The sequence below is a fragment of the Bos grunniens genome, chromosome 23, assembly GCF_055505025.1.
Source record: "Bos grunniens cultivar Pamir isolate PY7600 chromosome 23, Bosgru_T2T1.0, whole genome shotgun sequence".
Taxonomy (NCBI): domain Eukaryota; kingdom Metazoa; phylum Chordata; class Mammalia; order Artiodactyla; family Bovidae; genus Bos; species Bos grunniens.
This window is the reverse complement of record NC_141187.1, coordinates 29,608,322-29,630,265: the sequence shown is the minus strand read 5'-3', so window position 1 is coordinate 29,630,265 and position 21,944 is coordinate 29,608,322. Positions and strand designations below refer to the sequence as shown.

General features: G+C 57.4%; 1 protein-coding gene across 13 annotated transcripts in view; it reads left to right on the top strand.

Moving 5' to 3' along the window:
• The window catches only part of DDR1 (discoidin domain receptor tyrosine kinase 1), a 53,941-nt gene extending 33,259 nt beyond the window's left edge, over nt 1-20,682 (top strand). Inside the window, exons 1-19 of one of the 13 annotated variants that reach the window (XM_086369492.1) lie at nt 5,079-5,106; nt 5,680-5,781; nt 9,474-9,600; nt 9,691-9,793; nt 10,006-10,234; nt 11,573-11,720; nt 11,985-12,093; nt 12,591-12,777; nt 12,888-13,134; nt 14,026-14,121; nt 14,242-14,393; nt 15,194-15,359; nt 16,127-16,237; nt 17,282-17,526; nt 17,685-17,812; nt 17,982-18,197; nt 18,646-18,880; nt 19,427-19,576; nt 19,689-20,682. In XM_086369492.1, the coding sequence (XP_086225618.1) occupies nt 9,516-9,600; nt 9,691-9,793; nt 10,006-10,234; nt 11,573-11,720; nt 11,985-12,093; nt 12,591-12,777; nt 12,888-13,134; nt 14,026-14,121; nt 14,242-14,393; nt 15,194-15,359; nt 16,127-16,237; nt 17,282-17,526; nt 17,685-17,812; nt 17,982-18,197; nt 18,646-18,880; nt 19,427-19,576; nt 19,689-19,829 (2,748 nt within the window). In that variant the 5' untranslated portion in view covers nt 5,079-5,106; nt 5,680-5,781; nt 9,474-9,515 and the 3' untranslated portion in view covers nt 19,830-20,682. Of the gene's footprint in view, nt 1-3,143; nt 3,289-5,078; nt 5,431-5,554; nt 5,782-6,588; nt 6,731-8,165; nt 8,967-9,473; nt 9,601-9,690; nt 9,794-10,005; nt 10,235-11,572; nt 11,721-11,984; nt 12,094-12,590; nt 12,778-12,887; nt 13,135-14,025; nt 14,122-14,241; nt 14,394-15,193; nt 15,360-16,126; nt 16,238-17,281; nt 17,527-17,684; nt 17,813-17,981; nt 18,198-18,645; nt 18,881-19,426; nt 19,577-19,688 lie in introns of those variants that run through there. The other 12 variants (XM_086369491.1, XM_086369488.1, XM_086369485.1 and 9 more) reach the window with 12 other exon arrangements.
• Nucleotides 20,683-21,944: the final 1,262 nt, after the last annotated feature.

The window sequence follows — 21,944 nt, the reverse complement described above, 5'->3', positions numbered from 1 at the left end:
CGGCTGACCTTGACTTCCAGTATGACCTTGAGCAAATTGTTAGCCATTGTTCAATCTCTGCACACTGTTTGTGCACAAATGAGAATAATTTGGGCCCCAAGAATAGAAACATTCTTGGGAGACGAAGAAAGTTATAGAGGAGTTAAGGACAATGTCCCAGGGTCTTCAAGGGCGATAAAGGAAGGGGTGAGGGTTTATGACAGATCCCTAGAGTTGAACCAATAATGGTAGCTGAGACACTCCAATCCAACTTTGACTTTGTAGTCAAAAGGACTTGGGTTTGAACTCTAGATCTGCCAGTTGCCTGGAGAAGGCAATGGCACCCCACTCCAGTACTCTTGCCTGGAAAATCTCATGGACGGAGGAGCCTGGTAGGCTGCAGTCCATGGGGTTGCGAAGAGTCGGACACGACTGAGCGACTTCACTTTCACTTTTCACTTTCATGCATTGGAGAAGGAAATGGCAACCCACTCCAGTGTTCTTGCCTGGAGAATCCCAGGGATGGAGGAATCTGGTGGGCTGCCGTCTATGAGGTCGCACAGAGTCGGACACGACTGAAGCGACTTAGCAGCAGTAGCAGCAGCAGCCAGTTGCCATGTATATGTCTTTGGGCAAGTTCCTGACTTCTCTGATCCTGTTTCGGCCCCTGTAAAACTGGAAGTATCTCAAAATGCCACATCACAGAGCTGTGGTGAGGGCCAAGAGAGATGATTCTGGCAGGTGCTGAAGACAGAGCCTGGCACCTACCTAGCAAGGCTCAGGAATCAGCTCTTATCAGGCAGAGGCCAGGGGTTGCTGAGAATGCCACAGGCTTTGGCAAAGGATGATAGCAAAGAGAAAGTGAAGATTCTAAGATTCTGTCTATAAATAACAATATTTCTGCTATGTGACTGTGAAGATATTTCGCCCTAATGAGCCCCGCAAGCTACGCTGAGCTTCCGCTCAGCCTTTGTCTTTTCTCCTCCTTGGCTGCCTCTCCAGAGCTCGGCCCCGCCGGGTTCCGCGCCCGGGCTTGAAACTCCTTCCCTCCAGGCTTTCACAATTATTCTAGTGTTGGTCACCTGTGCGGCGAGCGCCCTCCCGTGGTTTTCCTGTTCATTGCTGGGACCGTGAGGTCCACAGAAGACTGAAGGAAGGTGGGGTTTCCAAGGCGGGCAGGAGTCCAGCGGCTCCGGCCTTTGCCTAGCTGGGCTACTCCGGGAGCCATTCGGCACCTCTCTCCTGGCCCCCGCCCCGCCCGCTCTTGGAAGAGAGAGGCGGAGGAATCTAGAAATCCTGGGTGGGAAGCAGCAACTCACCACAGATCTAAGGCAAGTTACAACCTCCCCGGTTGCCTTTTTATGAAGCGCTCTGCCCCATACACCTCAGAGGCCTCAAGGGGACTACCAAGTGATCGGTGAAGACGCGGGGAGAGTGCCTAGCATGTGCTTTTCTGTAGGATCTCACTATTTGCGTATGGCATTCCTGGCTGGGCATCTGGTGGGGGGAGACCCCAAATGGAGGTGGACAAGAGAAAGGTGTTAACTCCTCCCTCCTCCTCCGTAGCCATTACTCTGCGCTGTGTATCCGACATGTTATTGCCAGAAACCACATACCTCACATCTAATCATGCCATGCGGTGTTCCAGCTCAGAAGCCCAACGCCCTGCCTCCTCACCTTCAGAGTAAACCAAGCTGCTACTGAGATTACCCACCTCACTCTACCTCTCTGGATTTACACGGGCAGATTCTGTCTTCCAGTTACAGCTGCATTTCCACATAACCCACTTTTATATCTCTCTGCTATTGTTCCCGAAGTCTCTTTGGCCAGGGATGGCCTGGACTCATTTCTGCAGATCTTTGTCTGATTTAAAACCCACTTCAAGCTCCAGCTCATCCATGATGTTGTCCTTGATCTTGCCTCCTCCAGAACTCAGGAGGACCTGGCCTGCCCCTCTCCTGGGTTCCCACAGCCCCTTCCAGCTCTGACTATAGCACTGGTCAGGGTGTCTTCTGTGATTCTGTACATATACAAGCATACACACATACATATATAAATACATATTTTACACATGTATATACTTGTCTGGCTCCCCCTCTAGACTGTAAATGCCCAGAGGATGCAGAGGGGGTTGTATTCCTCAATATATCCTTCACAGCTCTTACTGTCAGAACCCTGCCCTACACAAACCTTTCATAACTGTGGGATGAATTGGGAGGTGGAACTCAGGGACCCAAGTGACCCATAAGAAAAGCCACAGATGGAGATCCTGTTAGTGGGGTTTCGATGGTTGTCTCCATCAGTGGGGCCTTTATGCCATCCCACATTATCATCCCAGCAGACCCTGGGAGTGGGTACTTAATGCCATCTTTCTGATGAGGAGACTGGGAGGCTGTAGGACTCAGCCAGAGGAGCTAGATGGCAGATGGCAGTTTGGATCCTTGCTTCTCAGCAGCAAAGCCTGGCTTTCTCTCCTTCCCTTTTGGTACTTTGCTTTCTCTCACGTGAGACCTCATCACTGCTCCCTTCTGGCTCTACTCCCTCCAGGCCTAATCAGGCCCCTTTGGCTTTGGGGAGCATATTTTACAGGTCAAGAGTACATGTTGACTGATGTTGATGTTTGTACTTCAAAGATGATTGGTCAGAATATGTCTGAAAGTGGGATTGTTCTTGAAAACCTGAATGTGCCTATAGGGCCTGGGTGCTTCTTATGCTTTGGTGTAACTGGTGGGGGACACTCACCGTATAATACTTTGGGGGTAGCCAACTAGGATGCTGGTATTCTCGTTCTCCCCAGAAGGGAAGAGAGAATTCCTGAGGGAAGGAAATGAATTGCTAGGGACCCAGGAGGCGGCCTTGGATGGACCACTGTTAATCTCTTCTCGCACCTCCTGTCTGTCTGTCTATCTTGCCTGGATTCTCCCCTTCAGCAGGACGTATGCCTGTTGCCTAAGCTCTCAGCCTCAGGCTGCCGTGGCTGCTTTCTCCCTCGCTGCCTCGTGGCCTCCCTTCGCCTCCCTTTGTCTGGGGTCTTTGTCTGTGGTCCCTGCGGTCCACAGTCCTCGGCCTCCCCTCCCTTTCTCCCCGGCCTGGCTGCTCCCTCCCTCTCTGCGGGGGCCGGGAGGCTCGGCGAGGGGAGCGGGCTGGGTTGCCATGGTCACATCGAAGCCTGCCGCAGCTGGCCCGGGCAGCTGCTCCTGGGGCTCCGGATGGGCGGACAAAGCCAGGCGGCCTTGGCAGCCCCAGAGCCGGAACCCCAAAGCCCTGAGGCAGGGGGGGACTGCGACCCAGGAGAACCCTGAGCTGGAGGTGAGAGGGAGGAAGCCAGAGCCCAACCGGGACGGCAGGAGTGGGGACTGGCGCTGGGCCCTCCCTTCTCAGGGAGGGACCGGGCAGTCCAGGCTGGAGGTGTAGTGGGAGGAGGGGAGTGCGGCCGAGCCCACGGGGTGGGGAGGAGGGAAAGGATGGAGAACAGAGTTGGGGCCGAGGTGTGGCAGATGGGCTAGGGCTAGGCTGTTTCCAAGGGGAGTTCTGGGACCCTCGTGCCCTGACACCCAGAGGCAGATTCACTTCAACCTTTGGAATTGGGGCCCCTGAGCCCCTGGTCTGTCCCTTAGTTTTCCCTTTCCATTTCAGCCCCTTACTCTTCTCTTCTCCCAGGTCCCTTCCTTTCAATCCCTATCTTTCCATCTTCCTCTTCTCCCATCTCTGGGTTCCAGCCGCCTTTTTTCCCCTTGGTGTATCTGCTCCCCTTTTGAGGCCCCCTCTTTTCTCTGTCCTCCTCTCTGAGCATCCCTCTCACCCTTTCCTGCCTCCACTCCAGTTCTCTCGCTTGCCCAGCCCTTCTCCCCAAATTCCGGTCTTGGTCTTCCCATCTTCTGCTATGCACCCTCTGTCTTCATTCTCCCTTTCCTCTCTCTGATCCCCAGTTCCCCTCTACCACAGCCTAGTTTATCCCCTGCTCTCAGAGTTCTCTCACTGTGGCCTCATCTCTCTCCATCCCCCAGGCTGCCCACAGCTGAACTCTGTCTCATCTTTCTCCCTGTGCTACATCATCTCTTCCTCCTCCTCTCGGGCCTCAGTTTCCCAAGTGGACTTGCTGGCATCAAGCTCTCACACCCGGGGCCTTCTCCACCCCCTCACCCTGCCTCCCACCCCCCAGAGGATTCTCGCTCTCCCCAGCTGCTGACCCAGCTTGCTTGTCCCAGAGGCAGCTGCCTCTCCCAGGAAGGGGACAGCGACTTGTGTGGAGGGCCCATCCTGTCTCTCACTGGTCCTGCTGGGCTTCCCTGTAGTGGCCCGGTGGTCTTCAGGCCAGAGCTGCTCTCTCCTACGTGCTTCTCCTCACATTTTCCCCAGCTGTTCCTCCGCTTTCCTGGGCAGCAGGAGGCCATTGGCTTGAAGGGGAGGGAAGCCCAGAATGGAAGGATGGAGGGAGGAGGGTTGGAGGGTCCTCTGGGGGCTCAGGAGGACATGGGGGCCTACTGGAGTTGGGAGTGATTCAGGAGACGTGGGCGGGCTCTGGGGACCACCGACGGCTGTGTGGATACATAGGTGTGTGGATACACTCGGTCTTGGGTACACTCTGGGGGCCTGGATGGCAGGGACTTCCCTCTCTGGCCCCTGAGAGTCTCGGCTCAGAGCCTTGCATTCCAGCCGGCTCCAGCCCCCTCTCCGCTGTCACTTGACTCCACTGGGCCCCAGTCCCGCATCCCTCCCACTCCTTTAGCTCTGGGCTGGGATGAGGTGGGCATCACCAACTAGGAATGTCTCCTGGGGGACAAGAGGGAGCAAGGGTTTCAGGAGTCTATGGTTTCTTTGACTCTCTGCAGTGGACTCCTCGGTCTGGCACCGCCATGCCACCTGGCCAGGGTCAGCGTGCGCCTGGGGTGTGGAATGTCCCACTGGGGTGTGAGGGCTGTGGCTCCTTCCCTGAGGGATCTGGCGGCAGTTCAGCCCGGCTGCCCGCCCGGGGCTTCCCGGGAGCAACAGCCCCGGGAAGGAGGGGCCGAGAGTCCACCCAGGTGAGGTTACCCGGGAAACCTTGGCCCCACCCCCGGCGGGCCCCACCCCCGGCCCTGCCTCTCCGGGCCCAGATTCCCCTGCGGCCGACTCCGGAGGGGGAAAGTACGCTGGGGGAACCTGGGGCTTTGGTGGGAGGGGACGGAGAGGCAATTCTACGGGGCTGTTTGTTAGTGAGTCCCTTAGCAGTTGGGGTTCCCGAAGGTTTGTGGGTTGACCCGGGGTTGCAGTACGTGCCCATGTGTGCCTTCGCCTCTCCCAAGGGCCCATCTCTTCCTGGTAGTGCCCTTGTGTACTTATCCGGGACGTCGTGTTTCTTTCTTGGGACTGTTGTCTGGGTCTGCACGTAGGGTGAGTTTCTATCTACCTGCTGTGAGGTGCAATGGGGCAGAGATCTGCAGTGGCGTGAGGCCCCACCCTACCCTGCAGGTGATTGGCAGGTGTGGGGTGTGGAGAGAGGTGGTGGGCCCCTGGTAGCCCCTGAATGGGGTGGAACACCTCCCCGCACAGCTCTTGTGTCCTGCCCACCTCACCCAGCAGCTCTCTGCTCTTTCTCTCACACTGGATCTGTTTACTCGTCTCTTGGCACCCAACTTCTCTATACCGCTCCTTTTTGACTGTGTGATTTTCTCTTTGCCTTTCTGTCCTCCTCCTCACCCCCGCCGCTCACCTGTCCAGGCCTGTCCTTGCCAGCGATCGGACCTTCCGACCCCACCAGGGTCAGAGCTGCCTGGGCCTGAGGGGGCCCTGCCCTGAGGAGGACGCCGAGGCTTTGAGCAGGTAGCCAGGGGAACCAGGGCCTCGGAGTCTGGACGCTAAGGTCCTTGAGAGAGACTGGGAAGGGCCTTGCTGGCTTATGGCGGGGAACTGGAGGGTGGAAGTCGAGGAAGGGGCTGGGAGAGGAGGAGCCAGCCCTCAGGTGGGCTGGGTGTAGAGGACCGGAGACTCAGAGCGGTCAGAGAGAAGCCGAGCCTGGTGATGTGAAAAGAGTAGGTCTAGGAGGCCGGGTTGGACAGGTGAGCCCCGCTCCCTTCCCCCATTCAAACTCCGGCGCAGCGCCGGGCCTGTGGGAACGCGCTCCTTCCCTGTGCCCTGGGGCTGCTCCCCTTCACCTCCCTCTCTAGGAACTGAGCCCAGAAAAGGGGGGTGGGTGGGTGGAACGGGGGGCCATCCCGTCGTGGGGGCAGGGAGAGAGGGAGGCCCTGAGCGGTCCACAGCTGGCCCTCGCTGCGGCGATCCTCCTTTGTGGGGCTCCGGGGGGTGGGCCGTGGGCGGGTGGAGAGGGGTGGGCGAGCCGAGCTGGTTACCTGGGGGAGGCCGCGGCGCGCGGGGGAATGCGGGTGGGCGTGGCGGGGCGGAGGGGAGCGCGGGGCCCGGAGGGCGGCGCCGGGCGTGGGAGCGGCAGGCGGGGACGGTCCGGCCCGGGCGGGGGAAGGGAGGGCCGCGGCCCCGGCGCGCGGAGAGCCGGCGGAGCGGGGGAGCGGGGAGGGGGAGGCGGCGCCTGGGCTCGAGCCGCCCCAGCCCTGGCTCCTCTCCCCGGAACAGGCCCCCGACAGCTGCTCGCGGGAGCCGCCTCCCGACACCCGAGCCCCGCCGGCGCCTCGCGCTCCCGGCTCTTGGCTCCCTCCGCCTCCCCCTCCCCGCGCCCCGCCGCCGCCGCCGCCGCCGCCGCCGAGGAGGCCCCGCTTCGGGGTCGGACGCCCGGGTCTGCGGCGAAGAGCGATGAGAGGTAGGGAGAGCGGCGGGAGGACCCCGGCGGGGTGGAGGGGCGAGGGCGGCGGCCCGGGACTCCGGGGGCGTACGGTGGCCCAAGGATGAGGGCCTGGGCGGGAGGCAGGACGTTCCCGGGCTGGACTTGGTTGTCCAGCGTTGCTAAGTCAGTCCCTGCCCGCCTCCCCAGCGCTCTGGCTTACTGCTCGGAAAATGCGGGCGGGGGGCCGGGGGAGTGGGGGGACCCCTGACCTCCTAGAAAGTGTGTTCCAGTCTTGAGGAAGGACCCCCTAACTCAGTCTGGAAGGAACTGCACCCCAGGAAAACAGGTGTTCATATGTTCCCCCCGCCCCCCATCATCTCCCAACTTCCTGGAGAAGTGGGCCTGTCCTCCCACTGGGCCAGTCTCTGCGGGCATCTACTCACTGTTAAGCCTGCTCGCCCAGCCAGCTCCCAGTTGGGCAGCCTGGCCTCAGGCCAGCAGAGAGAGGGCCTGACACCCTAACCTGCCAGCGACAGGCGCTCATTCAGGCTGGATGGTCAGCTGGTTCTGCCAGGAGATACTGTCATTGCCCAGTGAGCACCATCCTCAGTGTCCCTCCCCTACTCCCTCCTCTCCAGCCTTCACCCTACAGGTCCCCTGCTGGTGGACATTCCTTTCCAGCACCTCCACCCCCAGCCAGACTCACTGTTGCTTTTGGCACATAGGTGTGCCCAGAATTGAGTGGTACAGTGGAGACAGGTGAAAGCTGAGCCTATGGGAAAGCAGAGAAATGGCTTTTCTTATCGTCACTCCAGCCACCCAAGTTTCCTTCTGTTCCCCACTCTCTTGACTTCCTTATGGTCACCTTGAGTATTAGTGGGTGGGCTCCAGTTCACTTGGGATCCTGTGCCCAGGGACCCGAGTGTGTGTGTCTCACACTGTCCTCTGATCATAGGAACATGTCTATCATGTCAGGTTCACAGGTGTCGGAGGATGGCTAGTCACTAAGTGGACTTGAAAGAATGCAGAGGTGTGGATGGAGCTGATGTGTGCACAAGTGTCTGTGTTTGGGTTGGGGGGATGTCTATGTATGTAATGGATTTATGAGACTCTCTGGAAGTCTGTGAGACAGAGGTTTGTGTATGTGTGTGCGTGTACCCTACATCTAACCCCAGTGTTTACATCTGGCTCTCTAAGTTTGAGTGACCACGTGTGTATGTGTGTGTGTGTGTGTACAGAGCTCTGTGGGTGTTGTCTGGAGTCGGGGTTGGGGGTTGGGAGAAGAGGGTGATGGGCTTGCAGCAGAGTGTTCCAGCCCCTGACTTGTAATTGGTTGTGATGAGGTTGGGAAAGGTCTTCTGGGCCTGTCCTTGGTGCTTCTGACCCAGTGGAGAGAAGTGGGGTGACAGGGTGTCAGAGAACAGATTGCCCCAGACGCCTCTGTGCATTTCTCCGCTTGGCTCCGTGCCCTGCGCTTCGAAGCCTGCTCTGTTTACCTCTTGCTTTGTGTTTCTCGCCCTGTCTCCCCCTGCCTTCTTTCCTCTGCCTGTCTTTGTATCTCTGCCCCAGGCTCCTCTTGCTTGCTCCGTCTGGCTGCGATGACTCATCTGGGGTAGGCATGAAGGTTACTCAGGGGAACAAGGGCCCCGCTGTTCCCTGGGGAGGTGGGGGGTGGAGAGCAGCACCCAGGAACGCCAGGCTGCCTGCCTGGGGCTCCGGCAGTCTGCTCTGGGTGTTGGCTCCCTGACCCCCAAGGGACCAGGTGTGATGCTTCTGGTTCCAGCTCTCTTTTGATAGCTGGGTCCCCCCACAACTCAGTAGCCCCTCAGCTGCTGCTGCAGCAGAGCTGTGGGGGTCTCAGCTGCCTCTTACATTCCTGCCCTAGAGCATTGTGGGAGCAGCTGGAGGAGGACAAAGGGATGGGGGAGTGTCCCCCCACTCCTCCTACCTCCTGGGGTGACCTGGCTTCCCTGTCTTTAGAACCGCCCTCATCTCCAAGGCAACTCAGCCTTTCCCTCTGCCCTGGGCTCTTCCTTCTGAGGCAGCCCTCTTCAGAAACTGGAACTGGGGGAATAGGATGTCAAGATCTTAGGAAGGGAAGGCAGAGCAGGCAGAGGGGACCTGATGGCAGAGAGGGTAAAGGTCGGAGGGGTGGCACTAGGAGTCCCAAAGAATTCCACAGCCTGGAGAACTGAGTGCTGACCTCTGCTGGGAAGAAGACAGGTCAAGATAATTTGGTCTGGCTCTGGGCCTGGGACTGAGGCTGGGGAGGGTAGGTACCTGGGTTCATAAGGAATTGTAGTTGAAATGGTTTTCAGGGGTGGGGTGGGGCAAGCTGCCTGGGGCCCAGTGAGGAAGACCCAGGATTCTTGAGCTGTAACAGGCACAGGTCACCTGGGGATTGCATTAAAATGCAGATTCTGATTGTGTGGGTCTGAGAGTCTGCATTTCGCCAAGCACCCAGGTGTTGCTGAAGCTGCTGGGTCAGGGGCCAGCATGGCTGTGGCGGGCACTGCGATTGGGAAGTGCTGGGATCCCCCACTTGTTTGAGAATTCTGATCTCCTAAGTGGGGAGGGAAACCAGCATTTAGCTCTGTGTCTGGCACATGGGGAGCATTCTAAAAATACCGCTGATGCTGTTAAACAGCGACTGTTGTGGTCATTTTGCTCCAATTATCCCCAGAGCAATCCATTCTGTCTCTCCCATGCTGTTGGCCGTGAGCCAGTCTCCCTGATTGCCCTTACACTAACCTTCCCCCCACCCTTATGTCCCTTGCAGAGATGCTGCCCCCGCCCCCATAGGCCCAAGGGATCTGGAGCAATGGGACCAGGGGCCCTTTCATTTCTACTGCTGCTGCTCTTGGTGGCAACTGGAGATGCTGACATGAAGGGACATTTTGACCCTGGTGAGGAGACTGGCTGTTGGGTCCCTGATGGATGGGGCTTGGGAGACTGAGTCGGTGGCCTTGACCCTCCATATGCCTGTGTTCACCCAGCCAAGTGCCGCTATGCCCTGGGCATGCAGGACCGGACCATCCCAGATGGTGACATCTCTGCCTCCAGCTCCTGGTCAGACTCCACCGCCGCTCGCCACAGCAGGTACCTGGCACACCTGGGGCTGTCCCGGAGGGAAACCCCTGGGGCTGCTGCTTGTGCTTCCAGCCCTCTGACCAAGTCAAGAGGCTTCTGAGAGGGCCAATGCCAATGGCAACCCCCCGGCCCAGTTTCAAGTGTCCGGGTGGGGATTAAATACTGGAGACAGAGGCAGACCTAGGGCCAGGTATCCCCTGTGACCTCCTGCCCCCTCCCAGGCTTGAAAGCAGCGACGGAGATGGCGCCTGGTGCCCTGCAGGGCCGGTGTTCCCCAAGGAGGAGGAATACCTCCAGGTGGACCTGCGGCGGCTGCACCTGGTGGCACTGGTAGGCACCCAGGGACGGCACGCAGGGGGCCTGGGCAAGGAGTTCTCTCCCAGCTACCGACTGCGTTACTCCCGGGACGGCCACCGCTGGATGGACTGGAGGGACCGCTGGGGCCAGGAGGTGAGGCTGGGGGGATAGCCCCGGAAGTCTAGGTCCCCTCTGTGCCCCAGCTGTGTGCTGTACACTAATGACTCTGCAGTGTGTGCCCTCTCTAGCCTGGGCATCTCCCCTGAGCTCCATCAAGTGTTGCAAACCTGACCACTTCCCACCTAGATGTGTAATAGGCTTCTCAAACTTACCATAAACTTCTCAGGTTGAACTTGATCCCCATTCCCACCCCAAACCTCCTCCGCCTCCAGCATTCTCTAACTCAGGAAATGGTACCACTGTAAGCTAAGATGCTATCCCTGATTCCTCTTTTCTTTCCACCTCCTACTTTAAAGCATCAGCAAGGCAAGTCTGTTCTGCCTCCATGATATTTCCTGAAATCTGCTCACTTCTTAGCACGTCCATCTCCACTGCCCCAGGCCAGGCCCCACCATCCCCTGCTTAGACGAATGCAATAGTCTCCAAATGGCTCTCCTTGCTTCTTTCTTTCCTGAAGTCATCTCCACCTGGAGGCTACATCCAGGGTGCCTGAGAAAATGCCAAGCAGATGCCTCAGGCCTGGCTCACTCCCTCTGCTGGCTTTCCTCCCCGCCAGCACAAAAGCTGAGCTCCCTCCTGGGTGCAGAAGCTCAGCCCAGGCTGGCTCTTGTCCACACCCCTTAGTCCTCTCCCTGTTCATACAGGCCATGCTGATTTTCTTGCTGTTCCTGGAACATTCTAGGGCTCACCCCACAGTCTCAAGATACCTTCACTTGCAAGTCTCTGTGCCTGGAAAGCTCTCTCTCCCCAGCTGTGCCCAGGCTTTCCTCCCTCCATTCAGTTCTCCCCCAAGATATCACCTCCTCAGAGCCTTTTTGGACTCCCCACCTCCTGCTGCCTCTTGCTTGTAGAGCTGCCTCTCCTCTTGGACTCTACAGGGGAGGGATGGATGCTCACCCCCTAGAGGCTGTGCCTGGCTGGTGCAGAGTAAGTGCTCAGCCAGTGGCTGCTGAGTGAACAGAGGGATTGGGGTGACGGAAGAGGGAAGCCAGAGCAGGGGTGCAGAGCTGCGAGGGCCTGGGTGGAATCCGGGCACAACAGGATGAGCAGAGCCAGGCAAGGAAGGGATGGGAGAGCTGACGCTGGAGGTCAGGACAGACGGTCCGGCTGGGAGGGGTGTCAGAGGGCTCTGCTGCAGCCCCTTGACGTATTGAAGGCCCGGCTGTACCCCACGGCCCCGGGTGCTTGGTGCCACCCTTTGTGGGTCTCTCTGTGACCACTAAGGGCTGGGCCAGGAAGCCCCTGGTGGCTGGGAAGTTAGATCTGATCTGGAGCCTTCTTCTCTCATCTATCCCATGTCCTGGCCCACAGGTGATCTTAGGTAATGAGGATCCTGGGGGAGTGGTGCTGAAGGACCTTGGGCCCCCCATGGTGGCCCGACTGGTTCGCTTCTATCCCCGGGCAGACCGGGTCATGAGCGTGTGTCTGCGGGTGGAGCTCTATGGCTGCCTCTGGAAGGGTGAGTGTTCAGACCCCAAGAATTCATTCCTGTCCTGGGGATGGGGGAGCGGGGACAGGGGAGCGAGGCGTCCAGGATCCTCTCTCCTGTTGGGAAGCTGTCCCTATGAGTGAGGAGGGGACAGGCAAGCATTGCCTCTGCCATGCCAGTGGCCTATGGCAGCACTTGAGAGAGGGGCCTGAAACCCACCCAAGCCTGACACAGGGGTGGGGGAGGGAGGCTAGAGGTTCTGTGCCCCTAACGCCCCTCCTACCCCCACCCCAGATGGACTCCTGTCTTACACAGCCCCTGTGGGGCAGACGATGTACTTATCTGAGGCCGTGCACCTCAATGACTCCACCTACGATGGATATACCACGCACACTGTTGGCGGGTGAAAGAAGCGGGCCCCGCAGGACACGGAGCCTGGGGTGGGAGGGTGGATGGGGTGGGTGGGGCAGGGGTGTGGTTAGCTGTCTGGGCAGGGAGAGGGCGGAACTGCAGAGAGGGATGGCTTGGGTGGGGCCTCCAGGGACAGGACCAGGATTGAGGGGTAGCAGGGTGACCACTAGCTCATGTGATACTTGGTGCGAATTAGGAAAAGGCGAAGACACTTAGCTCCATTGTAAATCGTCACAGTAAATACACACATTGTGGGTTGAGCGGTGTCCCTTAGAGGCGGAGCCTTTGTGTAACATGTGACTGCAAGGTGCTCCACCCCACCCTCCTCCCCGGGTGTGGAGAAGAGAGAGCTGTGTGAGGCTGGGGCGAGGGTGAGGGGGTTGCTGGGCCAGGCTGGCCAGATCACTGGGAAGCAGGGCTGTAGAGCACCCAGACAGGTGACACTTTCTTCTCTTCCAACCTCTTCTTCCTCGGCCCCCTGCTTGCCAGGCTGCAGTATGGAGGGCTGGGCCAACTGGCAGATGGTGTGGTGGGGCTGGATGACTTTAGGAAGAGCCAGGAGCTACGGGTCTGGCCGGGCTACGACTATGTGGGCTGGAGCAACCACAGCTTCCCCAGTGGCTACGTGGAGATGGAGTTTGAGTTTGACCGGCTGAGGGCCTTCCAGGCCATGCAGGTGGGTGCGGCCAGCTCCCAGGAAGGGCTCTGAGACCAGGCTGGGTGCCCCGGGGTGCTCGCTTGGGCTCTCCTGGCCTTGACCTTGTGTCCCTCCTCCCTTTCCCCCAGGTCCACTGCAACAACATGCACACGCTGGGAGCCCGCCTGCCCGGTGGGGTGGAGTGTCGCTTCAAGAGGGGCCCGGCCATGGCCTGGGAGGGGGAGCCCGTGCGCCATGCTCTGGGGGGCAGCCTGGGGGACCCCAGAGCCCGGACTGTGTCAGTGCCCCTGGGCGGCCGCATGGGCCGCTTCCTGCAATGCCGCTTTCTCTTTGCGGGGCCCTGGCTACTCTTCAGCGAAATCTCCTTCATTTCCGGTAAGCCCCTGGTCTCTGCCCAGTTCCAGGCCCCTGGGATTGCTAACCCGTAGTGACCCCAAATAGTCATTCTTGGCAGCAACAAGCCTTTCCAAGCAGGGCTGTGCTTAGTCACCCAGTCGAGTCTGACTCCTTGCGACCCCTTGGACTGTAGCCCACCAGGCTCCTCTGTCCATGGGATTCTCCAGGCAAGAACACTGGAGTGGGTTGCCATCTTCTTCTCTAGGGGATCTTCCCAACCAAGGGATTGAACCCAGCAGGGGGCCCTAACTAATTTGAACCCCTCTTCCCCATTTCTCCCTGCCTATCTCAGTCTTTCCTTTATGAGCTCCTCACTCTTGACTGATGGTGAGCAGTATGACTGTGGTTGTTAAAATATTGAAATATTCTGTGCTGTTTGAGAAGTAGCCTCTTCTCTGAGCCTCCTGAGCCCCACCCTGGGCTCCCCCTGAGTCCAGCTTCTCCCCACAATCCAGCAACTAAAAGGTTAACACCTACCACAGCCACAACCCTCCAGGATCCTATTCTACCACCCTTCCCAGTGGGTTGCTGCATACACTGAGTATCAGCCCCGCTGCCTGTTGTTTAGTTGTTCAGTCGTGTCTCTTTTGAGACCCCGTGGACTGCAGCCCACCAGGCTCCTCTGTCCATGGGATTTCCTAGGCAAGAATACTGGAGTGGGTTGCCATTCCCTTCTCCAGTGGATCTTCCTGACCCAGGGATCAAACTCTGGTCTCCTGCATTGCAGGTGGATTCTTTACTGCTGAGCCACCAGGGAAGCCCTGCTCCTGCTTCTAACCAAACAGCAGGTCATTCCTGGCTCTCGTGCATGTGTGCCTCCCTTTGGTTGCCCCCTTATCTGACTCCCTCTTTTTTCTCCCTTCTCCCCAGATGTTGTGAATGACTCCTCCCTGGCTTTGGGGGGCACCTTCCCACCAGCCCCCTGGTGGCCACCCGGCCCCCCTCCCACAAACTTCAGCAGCTTGGGTGAGCCGCCCTCGGGCCCCTTAAAGGCGTGTGGGTCCTGTGCCACCAGTCGTCCCTGGGGCCCCCGCAGCATGGGTGGGGGGTCTCCCATGGTCCTGACCCTTGTGCTCCCCCCGCCAGAGCTGGAGCCCAGGGGCCAGCAGCCTGTGGCCAAGGCCGAGGGGAGCCCGACCGCCATCCTCATTGGCTGCCTGGTGGCCATCATCCTGCTGCTGCTGCTCATCATTGCCCTCATGCTATGGCGGCTGCACTGGCGCCGGCTCCTCAGCAAGGTGGGCGATGGGGGGACGGGTGGGATGCGGGGGCAGAGAGTGGGGCTCCTGTGTTAGTTCGGGGTCCAGCAGGGACCACAGAGCGCAGTCGAATGAGAATAATTAGAGGGAGGCTTAGTAAGAAGCCCACATCGAGAGACTTGGGCAGGGGGTATGTAAATCAGAAGCAGTGCAGTTCCTAGGGCCTGCTCACCGCAGTGCTGCCCCCATCCCTGGGCCTGTGGGTGAGAGGAAGAGGCAGTGACGGGAACCCAGGAGGAATCTAGGAGGAGTGTGGACAGGGCGCCTGAGTCAGGCAATGGACATGGGTGCCGGGAGGCGGCTCACCTGGGTCCATCCCTTGGGGTGAGGCTGGGAGGCTAAACTCCCTGATCTCACTTCCTGCCTGTTCTCCAGACTCCTGCTGGGGACCCTCTCTGGCCAACCCAGACCCAGCCCGCTGATGTGGCCCACACATCAACCTCTTGGGGCAGAAGCCCAGTGGGAAAAGGTGGCAAGTGGAGCTAGAGGGGCGACTGGAAGAAGTGGGGCACACCACCACCCCTGCCCACATCTTCTGGGCGAGAGTCCAGTGGTGGTGATAACGTGTTAAAGTTGATAGTTATGAACTGGTAGGATTTGGGTTGGAACCACATTGTGGGACTTAAATGCACTGAAGCCTGTTTCTTTGCCGGTGAGATGGAGTAATAGTAGACACGATACAGGCCTGTAGTGAGGCCTGAAGGAGGGCACACGTGTAGAGCATTTAACAAACAGCTGAGCAGTAGCTGCGCTTAATGTTTCCTGTTCCCCACGACAAGGCCGAGCGTAGGGTATTAGAAGAGGAGCTGACGGTTCATCTCTCTGTCCCCGGGGATACCATCCTCATCAACAACCGCCCAGGCCCCCGAGAGCCACCCCCTTATCAGGAGCCGCGGCCTCGTGGGAATCCACCCCACTCTGCTCCCAGTGTCCCCAACAGCTCGGGTAAGACCTGCCTTTTTCCAGTCCCACCTCCATCCTCTGCCTGTCTTCCTAGTGTGTCCTTTCCTCTCTCCTTTACCGTTCCTTTCTTTTCCTTTACCAAACTGTCTTTCCCAGTTTCAACTCATTTTTTTATTTCTGTGTCCCTGGTCCCAGCCCTCTACGTTACTCATGTCCCTAGTGTATAATTTCCCTCCGGAATTTCCCACAGTTCCTAGAGCTCTCATCCTGTTACTGTGTCCCCCACACACCCCACTCTCTTCTCTGTTGTGTCTTTTCATTGTGTCTTCCTGGCTCCTCTCCTCTCCTAGACTCACCATGTTCATTCTGTCCGTCTATCTGTATTTATATATCCATTCTGTCATTTTTCCATCTGTTTGTCCATTGATCCATATATACTCATGCATCCATTTGTCCATCCATCATCCATTCATTAGCCATTCATCATCTGTTTGTTCTTTCATCATCTATCCATGCACTCACTCTCCATCCATCCACATACATTCATCCATCCATCTACCCGTCCATTCATCATCTATTCATCCATCCATCACCTATCCGTCCAGTTATCCAGCACCCTCCAGATCCTTGTTTTACACAGTCTCTCTCAGTACATTCGGTCTCATCAACCCTAGTCTTGCCCTGTTCTGTGTCTCCCTGTCTGTCTAGCCTTGAGTCTCATCCCTTCCCCTTGTCTCCCCCCGCCCGCCCTCTGTCTAGCCTTGAGTCTCACCCCTTCCCCGTGTTTCCCCCCCTCCTTCTCCCGACAGCGTTGCTGCTCTCCAATCCGGCCTACCGTCTCCTTCTGGCCACTTACGCCCGCCCCCCTCGAGGCCCGGGCCCCCCCACACCCGCCTGGGCCAAACCCACCAACACCCAGGGTAAGCCCCTCCACCCCTAGGCTCTGCCAGGCTCCTGGTACCTCTACTGGGGCAGGGAAAGTCCTCAGACCTTGCTCTCCCTCCTCTCCCGACTGTGGCCTCTTCTGCTCTCCTGAGCTCCCAAGGAAGAAGCTTTTATGCCCATAGTGCTCTTCTGCTGCTGCTTGGTCCTTTTTAAGGCCGTTCCCTTGAGCTGAGGAGTAGAAAGCTCCCTGGTTCTCAGCTTGGTTCCCCTCCTCCTGTCGCGCCCATCTCTTGAGCTCCCAGAGCCAGAGAGGAGGATGCTGCGGTGGCTCCAGGCTCTCTGTAAGCCCCCCTTCACTCTCCCCTCTCTAGAGCCGCAAGGAGGCCCTCTCCCCAATGTGTCCTCTCTCTGCTCCCGCCCCCGCCCTTCCGTCTGCTCCTCCTCTCCCCTGTGTTGCCTTCTTGTCGCCTCTTCCCCAGGGCTAAGCGGGGACAGCTCTGCTTCCTCTCCTGTCTGTAGATTCCATGTTGTGCGGGCTGGGAGGCACTGTTTTCTCCCTCCATGTGCCCCTGTCTCTCCTTGTCTCTGAGCTTGGTGTGTTGGGCCAGGGAGGGTTTGGGTAACCATGGCAGAGAGGATGAAAGGATGAAAGCAGGGGGTAGCCCAGCAACGTGAATGGCAGTGGCCGGTGGTGAGTGGGACAAGGGTTTGGAAATTGGAGAGTCACCAGATGGCTGGGACCATCCTTCTAGTGGTGGGTAGAGGAATTCCACTTTCAGCCAAGACTTTTTCATGGTCCTGGACTGTGCTAGGATCCCTAGAGAACATGAGTTCATGACCTTCTTTGCTTATCCATTTCCACTGCCTTGAAAGCTCTCTAGCAGCTCTTATCCCGTGCCAGCGCCTCCTCTGTTTTGAGGCTGCTGGGTGGAATACCAGGAGGTGGAGGGTAGGCCCCATCTCTCGCCCACCTGAGAGGCAGGGGATGGGGCCTCTGGGCGGCGGGGGATGTGGAGAACCTTGGCTCTCAGGGGCTGTTCTTGATGCCTCTTTCTGTCTTCTTTCCCTCACCCCTCCAGCCTGCAGTGGGGACTATATGGAGCCTGAGAAGCCAGGTGCCCCGCTTCTGCCCCCACCTCCCCAGAACAGCGTCCCCCATTATGCCGAGGCTGACATTGTCACCCTGCAGGGCGTCACCGGGGGCAACACCTATGCTGTGCCCGCGCTGCCCCCAGGGGCGGCTGGGGATGGGCCCCCCAGAGTGGATTTCCCTCGGTCAAGGCTCCGCTTCAAGGAGAAGCTTGGCGAGGGCCAGTTTGGGGAGGTAAGTAGGATTCCTTTCCAGCCGTCGGTAGTGGGGCTGCACGCCACAGCCAGGCCTCCCCTTGGCCAGCAGCCTGTCCTCCGTGGCTGTGTTGTTCCAGTTGGCCCTGTCACCTTGGTGAAGCTCGAGGCTCCTAGCAAATCGCCTTCTTCCTCTAGGTGCACCTGTGTGAGGTAGAGAGCCCTCAGGATCTAGTCAGTCTTGACTTCCCCCTCAGTGTGCGCAAGGGACACCCTTTGTTGGTAGCAGTCAAGATCCTACGGTCAGATGCCACCAAGAATGCCAGGTGAGGACCAGGGATGGCGTCTGGAAGGTGAAGAGTGAGAAGTGATTGAGAGAAACGTGGAAGAGTGGGGAGAGTGGCTAGGGGCTAGTGAGCAGGGGTGCGGGGGTGCTAGATTAGAAACTGCAGGGCAGCCCCTCGGTGACCTGCCACCTTCTCCCTGCTTCTCCAGGAATGACTTCCTGAAGGAGGTGAAGATCATGTCGAGGCTGAAGGACCCAAACATCATCCGGCTGCTGGGTGTGTGTGTGCAGGACGACCCGCTCTGCATGATAACCGATTACATGGAGAACGGCGACCTCAACCAGTTCCTCAGTGCCCACCAGCTAGAGGACAAGGCGATGGAGGGGCCCGGGGATGGGGAGGCGGCCCAGGGGCCCACCATCAGGTACACACACAAGGGGGTCTCACCTGCTCCCCTCGCCCCAGCTTAGAGGGAAAGGGGAAGCACGGGGTGGGCAGACAGGCAAGGTTCCAGGAGGGGGCCTGGGATGAGACACACGTGGCCGTGTTCATCTGGAACTCGAGGGGCAGGAAGGCCGGAGATGACGACAGTGAGGGTGGTGCAGGTCAGGAACTGCCCTGTGCTCTCTCTCCCTCACTCTCTCTCTGTCCCTGAGTGTAGACGGGAGCATAATAAACATGGTATCTCTTTGGGGTCAGATGAGCGTAGAGAAAGGTTGAGTGGGCCTCCACCTGGACTTTCCATCTCTGCCCCAGGAGGAGGGAGAACCCAGTCCTGGGAAGCGGGCTCTCCTTCATCTCCCAGCAATCTGTGAGGTGGGCACGGGTCTAGGGCTGCCCCATGACCCTCTGTTGTCGGCTCCCGTACCCAGCTACCCGATGCTGCTGCACGTGGCGGCCCAGATCGCCTCGGGCATGCGCTATCTGGCCACACTCAACTTTGTGCATCGGGACTTGGCCACGAGGAACTGCCTGGTTGGGGAAAATTTCACCATCAAAATCGCCGACTTTGGCATGAGCCGGAACCTCTACGCTGGGGACTATTACCGCGTGCAGGGCCGGGCGGTGCTGCCCATCCGGTGGATGGCCTGGGAGTGCATCCTTATGGTGAGAGGCCCTTACAGAGGTGGGCAGGGAGGGGAGGCTGGGGCAGCACTGACTGCCACTCGGAGCCCTGGGATCTCATTCAGTCACCTGCCTTCCCTGGACTGCAGTCTTCCTCATCACTAAAGTGAAAGTTTGGGCTAATGTTCTACAAGGTCTCAAGGGACTTGAGGAAGAGGGAGTTATGGTGTGATGGGGAGCAGTCCAGGAGCCAAGATCGAGTATGAGTGATGGAGTCAGGGTAGCAGAGAGAAAGGAAGATAAAGAAGCTAGAGACAGATTGGGAATCAGGACCAGAAAATGGAAAGAAAGATGGATAGAAACGGGAAGAGGTGAGGCGAGGACTAGAGCAGCAGAAGGAAGGCAGAGCCAGAGGAGAGGAGTGGGCTTTGTGGGAAAGAGGGCCAGCTAAGGAGGGTGGAGTGTCGGCGGGGGGGGAGTGAGTGGGGTGGGTGGTGATGCTGAGTGGACAGGGTCCCAGTGGGGAGAGGAGGAGGGTCTCTGTCATCTGATGGCTTTCTCTGCCTCTGTTGCCTTACCACACACCAGGGGAAGTTCACAACCGCCAGTGACGTGTGGGCCTTTGGGGTCACCTTATGGGAGGTGCTGATGCTCTGCAGGGCCCAGCCCTTTGGACAGCTCACTGATGAGCAAGTCATCGAGAATGCAGGGGAGTTCTTCCGGGACCAGGGCCGGCAGGTGAGAGCAGAGGGGAGGGAAGATGGGTCCGAGGGGCCAGAAGGGCCAGAGCCTGTCATCTTAGGGACTAAAGACCATTTGCCTGCCTTTCATCCATGCTGCCACAATGCAGGTGTACCTGTCCCGGCCCCCGGCCTGCCCGCTGAGCCTGTATGAGCTGATGCTCCGGTGCTGGAGCCGGGAGCCTGAGCAGCGACCACCCTTTTCCCAGTTGCATCGGTTCCTGGCAGAAGATGCGGTCAACACAGTGTGACTCACAACACCCAGCCGCCCCCATCCGGGGGATTCAGGGGAGGCTAGTGGCACTAAACAAGAGGAGCTTACGGCACCCCCACTCCATTCTCCCTCCTGACCTCCCTTCACCTCTGAGAGGCAGTGTGGCTGAAGGTGGGCTGGGCCTGCCAGGGAGCTGATGCCCTCCCTTCCCCGGACACGCTCTCATGCCTCCTTCCTGCTCCTCTCCTAGAAGCCCCTGCCGCCCACCCAGCTGGCCCTGTGGATGGGATCCTCTCTGACCTCCTTGAGCCATCCCTTGGGGAGGCTGGGAGAAGATATAGGGCAGACACTGGACCTGGCCCACTGGCGCACCTGGGCCCCACTGGACAACACTGGTACCTGGAGAGAAGGCTGCTGCCCTCAGCCTCTCTCTTTCCGTCACACACTGGACCCCACTGGCTGAGAATTTGGGAAGTGAGGAGGACAAGAAAGGGAGAAGGGGGTTCCCTTGTATCTCCTCCTGGAATTGCCCTCAGCTTTGGCCTTTCCCTCCTCCATCCTCTGAAACACTGGACTTGGGGGTGATCCCCACCCCCACCCTTCTGCCTCCCCACCTCCCACCTGCCGTGTTGTAGCTAGAACTTCTCCAAGCCTGTATGTTTCTGTGGAATAAGTATTGGGATTAGCGGGGAAACAGAGAGCAACGGCCTGTGGCCCTGGGGTTGGACATCTCTATCGTAGCTGCCACATTGGTTTTTCTATAATCACTTGGGGTTTGTACATTTTGGGGGGGGAGAGACACAGATTTTTACACTAATATATGGATCTAGCTCAATGCTATTTTAATCCCCTGCACTAGGCAGGTAATAATAAAGGTTGAGTTTTCCACAGCTGCGAGTGGGCTTCTTGGGGTTTTGTCAAAATTTGCCTCCCGCTCCCCCACAACCCATTTCCTTTCTTCCTTCCCCCCTTTTTTCCTTCTTCTCCCCATTCCATTTCCTAACGTGTTTTGCCCAGCAGAGTGTTCTGCTTCTTCAAAAGCCAGACCCTTGCCTGTGGGACCTAAGGTCCCACATGAACATGGAGGTCTGCAGGAAGCCTAGAGGGAGGCTGACCCATGGACCCCTTTGGCAGTCTGGAGAGGTCTACTGATTCTTCCTCAGAATTATGTTTTAAAACCTGTTTAAAAAACATTACATATATATGTACATACATATATGTAATATATATACACATATACAATTATGACTACATGTATATAAAACAGGAAAGCAATTGAAAGTTGACCAAAATGTTAATAAAAGATACAGTAATGTGTGCTGCTTTAAAAAATACTTAAGAAGAAGACCTAGCAGCAGGTATAATAATTACTGACATTTTCAAAAAAGTAATGAGCATAAATGATATTCTGAGATTTCTACAGCTGTAGTGGGAAAGGAAAATAGCCATGGTGTCTATCAGTGACAAGTCACAGGTACTGCTAATATACTGGGGCTTTTGCTCAGTCATACTTGGAGGAAATGCTAAGTTTCAGTTAGAGGATAATAAAAATAGAGGTGTAATTTTTTTCTTGCCGAGATTCTAGGAAACCCTCCCACATCTTAGATCCCTGGGTCTGGAAGCCACAAGTAGAGAATCCCTGGATTAGACTGATCAAGTGTGCAAATAACCCAACAGGTGTGAACTATTTGAGAGCCAAACCAAGAGCATAAATGATCTCAGAGGCCTGGAAGAATGAGTCACAGCCACCAGGAAAATGTTTAACAAAGAGTTCAAATTTGGTTGGAATGAAAACAAAATATTCACTGTAAATATTGTAAAAGGCAGACCCATCTTGATGGCAGTTCATGTGAAATAAAGACACTGGGTCTCAGTTGATGACATTCACAAAATGAGTTAACTGGATAATGGAGTGACAATAAAGATAATTTAGGTTGTATTAATAGGCCCTTGGGGTTCCAGGTCACAGATCTGAGACCTGCTGGAAACTACACAGGTCAGATCACTATGACCCACAATTTAAGATAAGTACTGACAGAATGAAGAACTCCCAAACCTCTGACCTTGTAAGTCTTAAGCTCTACACCTATGCAATCACCTTGGGTTCATTTGAATTTAAGTCTCAGCAGGTTCAAACCTGCTGCTTGTCTGT